The sequence below is a fragment of the Gadus chalcogrammus genome, chromosome 10 (genome assembly GCF_026213295.1).
Source record: "Gadus chalcogrammus isolate NIFS_2021 chromosome 10, NIFS_Gcha_1.0, whole genome shotgun sequence".
NCBI lineage: Eukaryota > Metazoa > Chordata > Actinopteri > Gadiformes > Gadidae > Gadus > Gadus chalcogrammus.
Genome location: NC_079421.1, coordinates 13,507,329 through 13,517,328, shown reverse-complemented (window position 1 = coordinate 13,517,328; position 10,000 = coordinate 13,507,329). Strand labels below are relative to the sequence as shown.

The following is a 10,000-nucleotide window of genomic DNA, read 5'->3' as shown; positions in this document are numbered from 1 at the left end:
CTTGGCTTATCGGATACATGTGATGTGAAACGCATGCATACATTGATGCGAACACAAACACACGGAAATCATAACGATACATACGCTGAAATGTTTTTTTCTAGATCTGTTAGTGATATAGAAACCACACACACACACACACACACACACACACACACACACACACACACACACACACACACACACACACACACACACACACACACACACACACACACACACACACACACACACACACACACACACACCCTCCATTAGCAGCTTTGCAGGGCTCAGCAAACTGTCATCCCATTACAGAGAGGTGAAGATGATGATGATGTGTTCTTCATCAGGGGAAATAACAACAATCTGACCTGAAACACGACGAAAACCTCCCAGCTCACTCAGTTATGGAATGTTTGGTGCAGGTGGCACATGTTTGAAGGCAGAAGACAACGGACGCCAATTGAGTGGTGATTAGTAAAACTCCTGACTCGGTAGTGAGAAACTTCGCGGCTAGGCAGAATCTTCAGTATGCTGGTCCAACACACCTGTGTGTGTGTGTGTGTAGGTGTGTGTCTGTGTGTGTGATTCTGTCATTTTTTATGTTTGGGTGTATTTTTCACGCTTTTGTTTCTTACTCATCAAAAAGTCAAGCCAAGTCAAAAACGTTTTTTAAAATGTGTATCCAATATTTTTCTCTTTCAGCAAAAATAAATAAGCAAGAAACAGCAGATGATTTGCAGACTTTTGGGCCAATTACCTGTCATGGTCCCGTCCCACGCCCCAGACACGGATGCTGCTGATTGGCTGAGAGTGGAGCAGGCTGCGGTCTTCAGGGTCAACCAGGGTCAGCATGCGATCCTGGAGCTCCAACAGCATTCCTTTACCCTGTGAAACGCACACGTTTAGAAACTAGCTAGCCATCTACTATTACTATTAACCATTAAGATACTTCACCTTTAATGTTACTATTGACCATTAAGATACTACACCATTAATGTTCATATTAACCATTAAGATAATACACCTTTAATACTACTATTGACCATTTAGATACTACACCTTTAATACTGCTATTGACCATTTAGTTACTACAACTTTAATATTACTATTGACCATGAAGATACTACAACTTTTATATTACTTTTTATCATTTAGATACAACACCTTTAAGGTTACTATTCACACACACACACACACACACACACACACACACACACACACACACACACACACACACACACACACACACACACACACACACACACACACACACACACTCAAAAACACACACAGACAAACAAACACACGAGCTACGCACACACACTCAGCGGGACACACACCTCTCCCCAGACGCCGGCAGAGTCCCTGATGTCCCGGCGGCAGTAGGACAGCTGTCTGATGCAGTGGTGGACGGCGATGCTGCTCCGTCCCTCACAGAGGTCCCGCTCCGCCATCTCCACCCAGCCCAGGGAGCGCACCGGGAAGGACTGGATATACACACACACACACACACACACACACACACACACACACACACACACACACACACACGCACATTCACACACGCACGGAGGCACACGCACAAGCCCACGAACGCACACCAAGGCACACGCAGGCACACACACACACACACACACAGGCACGCACGCACACACACAAACACACAAGGGCATGCGCACTCACACACGGACACACGCACGCACGCACACACATACAAACAAACAAACACACAGTTAAAAAGTCCCCAACGTTTCCCCTTGGCACGTGCACCAATTAAGTTGATGACTCATGTGATGCCACCTGTGCTAATTAGTTGATTAGCTAATTCTGAATACCTGCTAAGTTGTGCATCCACACCTAAACCATTGTAGCCTTTAATCATTTTTTTCCCCTTGTGATTGTGTTGTGAGTCAATGTATTATGTGTTTAGGTGTTCACCAGGTACAAAACGACAATAGCAACATTGTATGCCCCTTTAACATAAACGATGATGGATGCAAACACAACAGTGCCCTGTCACCAATGATTACACAGCCAGAACGCGAATGCCAGCTATTATATATACACTGTGATTAGAAACTGAGAGCTGGTTATTGACTTAACCTATTAACGTTATGTCATATGAGCTTTAAATGCCATTCAATGCCAGATATTGAAGCCTATATGAGCATTAATGAGACAGATTTGATTAATGGTAAATGGACGGCATTTATGAATCAACTTTCTAACCAGCGGCCGTTCAAAGCACTTTACAATTATTGACGAGCATTCACCCATTCATACACACACTACACACAATGGCGTGTCAGCCATGCAAAGACCAGCTCGTCGGGAGCAGTAAGGGTGTGTGTTCGGTCAGGGACACCCCGACACTCAGCTAGGAGGAGCCGGGGATAGCAACCATCTTGTTGCCATTCAACCCGCTCTACCTCCTGAACCAATGCCTCCCGTAACGCAAGCTAACCGGCCCGACCACAGAGACGGAAAATACAACACACGCACAAACGGTACACTCAAACAAAGCTAGTAACCTTCGCACAAGCACATCCACACAAGTCGATTTTGGCCTTGAATCTATTGGACAGCAGATGGAAGCTGACGTGGGGAGGTGACGGTGGGCCGGGCCTTCAGAGAGCAGCCTTCAGCTCCATGACGGGCAGAGGCATGATGGGTCAACACGCTGCATTAAATATAAAGGACCAGTGCCTCTTTAACACGTGTGTGTGTGTGTGTGTGTGGATCGCCCATGGCTCCTAATCACCAGGGAGTAGCTCTAACCTCTCTCTTGCTCCCCCTCTCTCTCTCTCTCTCTCTCTCTCTCTCTCTTGCTCCCCCTCTCTCTCTCTCTCCCTCTCTCTCCCTCTCTTGCTCCCCCTCTTTCTCTCTCTCCCTCTCTTGCTCCCCCTCTCTCTCTCTCTCCCTCTCTCTCCCTCTCTTGCTCCCTCTCTCTCTCTCTCTCCCTCTCTGTCTGTCTCTTGCTCTCTCTCTCTCTCTCTCTCTCTCTCTCTCTCTCTCTCTTGCTCCCCCTCTCCCTCACTCTCTCTCTCTCTCTCTCTCTCTCTCTCTGGCTCACACTCTCTCTCCCTCTCTCTCTCCCCCCTTTCTCCCTCTCACTCTCAACGCAAACAAGATGTTCTATTCCTTAAAGACAACCTCAGGCTGTATTCACATTTCTCCAATGAAACATGCATGTGCACAAAAACGCACGCAGACACAGACACACACAAACACACACACAGACAAACTATCTCCATCTTTCTCTTTTAATATATTTATTTCCACACAGGGCGCATTCCTCATTAAACTTTCACACACTCCAACATCCCACTAGATCAGCATCCTCTCCCTCTCTCTCTCCCCCTCTTTCCCCCTCTCTCTCTGCCTCCCTCTATGATGCTCTTCATCCTATCTCCTGGCACGGTGTCAGACATGTTTGGTAAATGTATGGATTTTCCTTCACTACACTTCCTCTCTCTTGGGAGAGCCAGTGGGTCTGGGTTAAGGCAGAAGTGATTCACAGAGCATTACAACCAACACAGCTGTTTATCCTTCTGTCGGTGCTCAAATGTGTTTTTATCAGGGGGAATTCAAATGAGATATAGTTCCTGCTAATATGCTACTGGTGAGGTTCCTTTCCATCAATACATGAATGAATTTAATATAAAAAAAACGAATGCGGCAGCATGGGAAAGGTTTAAGGGCTAAAATTGTTTGTAGGAGTTTCGTCATGTCGATGCTCTTAATAATATGAGGGGCTGACAACAAAACCAGCCTACAATGAATATTAGAGCAACTAAAAAAATGTAAACACTGGTTTCTCTAAACAGCTGTGCAGCAGTAGAGTAGAGTAGAGTAGAGTTTTTGTTATTATTTTATTAGAATTTCCCTACTTCATGTCTTTTCCCGAATTCTCTACCTCAAACCTCCCAATACAGTATCTTCTTCATTTGCTCCGTCAGATTTCCTATGTGCCAAACCTCCAAAAGGGGGCAGCAAAACCGACCACCGCAGAGTGATATACAAGCATTATTCAAAGTTCCCCAAATCAACCACTGGGTGGCACTATTGCAGAGTGAGAGACAGCGAAAGTGCTAGGGCGAGAGGAGCATGACATCATCGCAAAACAAGAACACTGATGGAGCGGAAAACAAATGATGATAAAAAAAATCTTTCATCTTATACATCTACATTTTTGGTTACTTTTACTCTGCTTTAATTGCCCTGTTCCCATAAGCCATCATTCTACGCATTATAAAGAGGTAAATAGGAGTGCTGGTAAGTTTACAGCAAATATATTTTGATGGTGACGGTTAGTGGGTCATGCGATCCAGTGAGTCTTACCATTGCTTCTGCATCGGTACAGGCACTGTTGAGGTCCACCGTCTCCAGCTGGGCAGCAGGACTGTAATATAAACAGAGGACTTCACAAAATGGATCTCAGACGTGAAATTCAGCAAATGGAGTCCAGAACATTTTCACTTTAAGGAGATTTGTTTATGAACAATGTTATTTGATCTTAATATGTATTGTATCATTTTGATTGCCTGCAAATTCTGTGAGGCTTCCAACCACAGTGGTCCTACTGGGAACGATGATGTCATCTCCATGTGAATATGTCTGTCGGCTCACAATATGAGCCTGTCTGTTTGTGCTTCTTACTTGAGGCTGAGTGACGCATAGCGTAGCGTAGCTCCTTCAAAGGCCTTTAGACTGGGGTCTGGGTAGACCGGGTAGTCTTTCAACTCCTACAAATTATATTTATATATACAGAGAGAGAGAGAGAGAGAGAGAGAGAGAGAGAGAGAGAGAGAGAGAGAGAGGAAAAGAGAGAGGAGAGAGAAGGACGAAGAAAAATAGAGAGCGAGGGAGAGAGAGAGAGAGTGAGAGAGAGGAGATAAAGAGAGAGTTAGGAGACAGACAGACAGAGAGAGAGAGCAAGAGAGAGAGAGAGGTACACCCACAGAAAGCGAGACAGAAAGAGAATTAGGAGACAGACAGAAGGAGATTGATACAGAGAGATAAATTAATAGGATTATCACACACAAGTATTATGTGCAGATGCATAAATTAATTTAGCCAACCGATTATATCTCATTTGATCTGCCGAACAAGAAGGGATGAGAGGAAATGAAGGCTGCTATTACCAAGGGAAGTTTAATTTCATTTCCAGGAATGGATCTCAGAGGCAGGGTGTGCGTATCAGCACAGACGCTCCCATAAAAGAACACACTGTTATAATATCTAATATCTGTTTCATATATCTTCATTATTCTAACAGGGTAACAAACAAGGTTTTTGTTTCCAGATTTGAGGAAGGTATACACACACATTCTAAATATATAAAATCAATCTTCTGAAATAGCCGGTCATATTCACATCCTTGTCATAAAGCAAAACCTAAGATCTGTGAGTTATAATGTGGCACTGTTATTATCTGCCCTCACTGTCCTTAACATTCGGCTCCACCGATGGAGGGGAGCCAACATGGAGGAGATGATCATAAGACTGGTAACTAGTGAGTGGAGCCAACATGGAGGGCCTTACTCTGGCTGTGTAGGAGATGCTGGCCTCCCGTCCGCATGCGGGGGCGTCGGCCACAGGGGAAGGGGAGCAAGGTGGGGAGGGGCCAGATGGACAAGGGGAGGGGACGTCTTGAGTAGGGGAGGAGCCATACTGGGAAGGGGTGGAGCCGGACGGAGACGGGACGGGCTCCACTGAGCTGTCAGAGATCAGGCTGCTGGGCCGCTGATGGGGGAGGGAGAGAGAGAGAGAGAGAGAGAGAGAGAGAGAGAGAGAGAGAGAGAGAGAGAGAGAGAGAGAGAGAGAGAGAGAGAGAGAGAGAGAGAGAGAGAGAGAGAGAGAGAGAGAGAGAGAGAGAGAGAGAGAGAGAGAGAGAGAGAGAGACAGACAGACAGACAGACAGACAGACAGACAGACAGACAGACAGACAGACAGACAGACAGAGAGACAGAGAGAGAGAGAGAGAGAGAGAGACAGAGTGAGAGAGAGAGAGAGAGAGAGAGAGAGAGAGAAAGGGCGAGGTTATACCCTCTTTCATAGGAATTTTAAGAACACCAAATCAGAAACTAACTAACTAACTAATTAACTAGCTTGCTAACCAACTTCTTCCGACGTTTGGTATACTGAAACCAGGTATAACGGTCATGATTTTCAAAGTGGCCTTGCCCATTGGTAGATGGAAGATGGAAGAGGTGCAGTCAGACAGAAGGACCAATTAAAACAGGCCGATCCACCAAACAGTGTGTTTTTCAGAAGTCCTTGCTAGCCTCACAGCACTTATTACCATTATAACCACCATTAAGGCAACACTCATATCTAAAGAAAGAATCACACTGAGTACAGACTATGAGGAGCACCCACCTCCACGGGGGGCCTCACGGTCTCGGTGGAACCCAGCAGGGGATCGGGCTCCGGGTCGGGCCCGCCAGGGGTCGGAGAGGTCCCCTGGTTGTCGGCGGCGACGGGCCGGTGGTATTGGGTGGTCCCGGTGGGCACGTGCCAGAAGTAGACCTCGGAGGGGGCCGAGACCTCCCGCCACCCGGGGGGCAGCTCGCCCTCCGTCCAGACCTCCGCTGGACACACCGGGCAGGAGGAAGAGGAGGAGGAGGAGGAGGAGGAGGAGGAGGAGGAGGAGGAGGGGAGGAAGAGGAGGAGGAGGAGGAGGAGCAGGAGGAGCAGGAGAGGAGGAAGAGGAGGAGAGGAGGAGGAGGAGGAGGAGGAGGAGGAGGGGGAGGGGGAGAAGGAGGGGGAGGGGAGGAGGGGGAGGGGAGGAGGGGAGGAGGAGGGGGAGGAGGAGGAGGAGCAGGAGGAGGGGAGGAGGGGGAGGAGGGGGAGCAGTAGGAGGAGGGGCAGGAGGAGGGGAGGAGGAGGAGGGGGAGGGGGAGGAGGAAGAGTAGGAGGAGGAGGAGGAGGAGCAGAAGGAGGAGGAGGAGCAGGAGGAGGAGGGGGGGGGGGGGAGGAGGAGGAGGAGGAGGAGGAGGAGGGGGGGGAGGAGGAGCAGGAGGAGGAGAAGGAGGAGAAAGAGTATTATTGTTATATATTGTCTGTTATATATCTCTGTCCTATATTTCACCTTTTTATTATTTAATATTGTGTCGTTCCACAAATCCTTTAATTAAAAGACTATGAGTGAATTGAGATACATGTGACTAAGGAAGGACAGTAGGTAAGACAGGTAGGATGCAGATGATAGGGATTCAACCCACTGCTCCCGTTTAAGACCAACGCCTGCACAAAGCAAACAACTCTAAATTCAAAACCAGAAATCCAGTTTCACTCCCTCTCATCATACAAAGTCTTTGTATGGATGCTAAACAGCAGCTAGACAGCAACGGTCCATAGGTCTTACCGTACGCCCACTGTTCCATCCAGCCCAAACCATCAGTGAGCGATCACATAACAACAGCCCACCTATGTTATTTGATATGTGTTTTTCTTGCTGCCCTGAGGTTCCTTACGTCCTGTTCCAGTCAGCGTTAAACCATCTTATGTAGGGAAGACATGCTCGCGGGCTATTTCCCATTGTCCTCAAACACATGTTAGACACGTTAGACACAGGTCAGTGTTTACAAGACGCTTATATCACTATGATCAGTAGGCAGTTATACAACACACAAACACAATGCCTCACTGTCAGTCATATTGGAAAGACAGTTTGCCGACATTTCCATTCAATACTAGTAGCCGCTATGCATTGTTGAAAATCACAATAAGCATTCAACGGCAATTAGTTAAGAATGTAATTAAGTGTCTTTGCGCACAAATCCAAAACAGAGAGGTACATGATATATTATTCACGGAATCAGAATCAGACACACATAATATACCTGACCTCCTTAACACTCACGCACGCAAGCGCACAGACACAAAGATACACACACACACACACACACACACACACACACACACACACACACACACACACACACACACACACACACACACACACACACACACACACACACACACACACACACACACACACAGGGGTAAACAGGGTAGATGTCAGAGATGTGCATCTTGTCCTCACTTAGTTTCAGTTGTCATAGCAACGCGGAGGCTCTTCCCCTTTGCCGGAGCCCAAAGGACATGACATTTCTTGTCCCCTCTGTATCTCCTACCTCTCTCAAACGCACCCCTTCCTGCTTCTCCTGCTGCTCTGGATCTCAACATGTCTGTTCCCCTCCTTCTGTATAGATATCGTCTGTATTTATTCTTCTTATTAAGTTTGCTTCTCTGTTTCGTTGATAACATTTTTGTTAATTCCTCTATGAAAATAACAAACCACCTTCTTTTATCTTTAACAGCTTGTCCTCAAAGACTCGCAACACCATCCTCCACAGCCCAGTGTGAGCAGAACGGAGGCACCCACACAGGACATTGAAAGGTTTCATCACTCTGTCTGCAGTGGCCATTTAAGTGCTCTCAAGATCGGTCAGAAACAATATGGCGGACGTGGCAAAACGAGGGCCGGAGAGATGAGTCGGACAGAGAGACGGAGATAAACGCGAGGAAACGTAGATTGGAGCAATCCACGAGGGGGTCTTAAGAGGAGAGTGTGTGTGTGTGTGAAAACAAACACCTGCGCACGTACCGTACCTGTGTGCACAAGACTCTGGCTCACAGTTTGTTCAGTGCATATGATGAGCTATAACAGTGCCACACAAACGGCTTTAACAGGTAAACACATGTTATGATACCAACACACTCACTCACACACACGCACACGCACACGCACACGCACACGCACACGCACACACACACACACACACACACACACACACACACACACACACACACACACACACACACACACAGGTGGTACCTGTCTCGTTGGGAGTCTGGGGGGACGGCGTCTCCTGGGACAGGGTGGTCCAGCTGGAGTCCTCGTCCTCAGACGGGGTGTCAGGGGGCAGATCCATCCTGAAGCCCACCTTCGGCAGCCCCCCCTCTGGCTCTGGGTCCACCAGGCCCGGAGGGGGGGAGGCGGCCGGGGGGGGCCTGCTGGGGGTGCTGATCCTCTCCGCGGCTCTGGTGGTCTTGGGGGACGAGGGCGGGTACTGCTGCAGGAACTGGTTCTCGTTGTTGGGGTGCAGCTCCACCTTGATCACCCGGGGCTGGGAGGTGCGCGGGGGCTTGGCCGGGCTCTGACTGCCCCGGGGGAGGGGCGGGATGTGCAGGCTGTGCTCCTCCCTGCCGGGGCCCGGGGCCGCCTGGGCCGAGCCGCGATGCAGCCAGTGGTTCAGGCCCTGGTTGTCCAGGAGCCACTCCGGGCTGGAGGAGGACGAGGAGGAGGAGGAGGTGGTGGAGAGGGGAGTCTGCACCATCACGGGCAGCAGGGTCGGTGTAGGGTCTTCATCCTCTTCTTCCACGACGGCGCGTATCTCCTTTTCCTTCAGCTCCTCTGCCTCCGCCTCCTCTGACTTTTCCTCGACTTTTTCATCGTCCTCCACCTGCTCCATCTCCTTCCCCTCCTCCTTATCCTGGGGGCTGGGGTGCTTGTCCTCTGGCTTCTCCTCCTCCTGGCTGTCCCTCTCCTTCAAAGGGCTGCTCTGATCCTTCACAGGGCTGGCCAGCTCTTTCAGAGGACTGGCCTGTTCCTTCACCGGGGAGGGCTGCTGCTGCTGCTGCTGCTGCTGCTGCTGCTGCTGCTGCCGGTTCTCCTCCTCCTTCCTCCCCCAGCTCAGGTCCAGGTCCAGGCCCTTCCCGTGGTACTCCAGGAAGCTGCGGGTTCTCCTCCGGAAGGGGGGCAGCTGGGAGTTGTCCTTGTCGGCGTTGTTGTTGTCGGCGTCGTTGCGCACCCCGGCCTTGCACAGCTCCATCTGCTGGCTCTCGGCCCGCCGCTGCATGTTGGCGCCGTTCTTGGCCAGCTTGGGGTTGGCGTTGTTGAAGGGGTTGGACACGGAGGAGGAGTAGAGCGCCGAGCTGGAGGAGGACTTCTTGGGCAGGCCGCGGCCCCGGCTCGGGGGCTGGTTCCTGGGGAGAGGTGGCAGGT

At 49.5% G+C, this 10,000-nt stretch overlaps 1 protein-coding gene across 1 annotated transcript in view; it reads right to left on the bottom strand.

Moving 5' to 3' along the window:
• LOC130390521 (amyloid beta precursor protein binding family B member 2-like) overlaps nucleotides 1-10,000 on the bottom strand; it is a 26,563-nt gene that overhangs the window by 12,373 nt on the left and 4,190 nt on the right. The window contains exons 2-10 of the mRNA XM_056600520.1: nucleotides 9,600-10,000; nucleotides 9,441-9,557; nucleotides 8,831-9,365; nucleotides 6,367-6,578; nucleotides 5,584-5,730; nucleotides 4,645-4,727; nucleotides 4,327-4,387; nucleotides 1,326-1,472; nucleotides 743-870 (exon numbers count right to left, since the gene is read on the bottom strand). The exon at nucleotides 9,600-10,000 is cut by the window's right edge and continues 290 nt beyond it. Coding sequence (XP_056456495.1) covers nucleotides 743-870; nucleotides 1,326-1,472; nucleotides 4,327-4,387; nucleotides 4,645-4,727; nucleotides 5,584-5,730; nucleotides 6,367-6,578; nucleotides 8,831-9,365; nucleotides 9,441-9,557; nucleotides 9,600-10,000 — 1,831 coding nt within the window. The remainder of the gene's footprint in view (nucleotides 1-742; nucleotides 871-1,325; nucleotides 1,473-4,326; nucleotides 4,388-4,644; nucleotides 4,728-5,583; nucleotides 5,731-6,366; nucleotides 6,579-8,830; nucleotides 9,366-9,440; nucleotides 9,558-9,599) is intronic.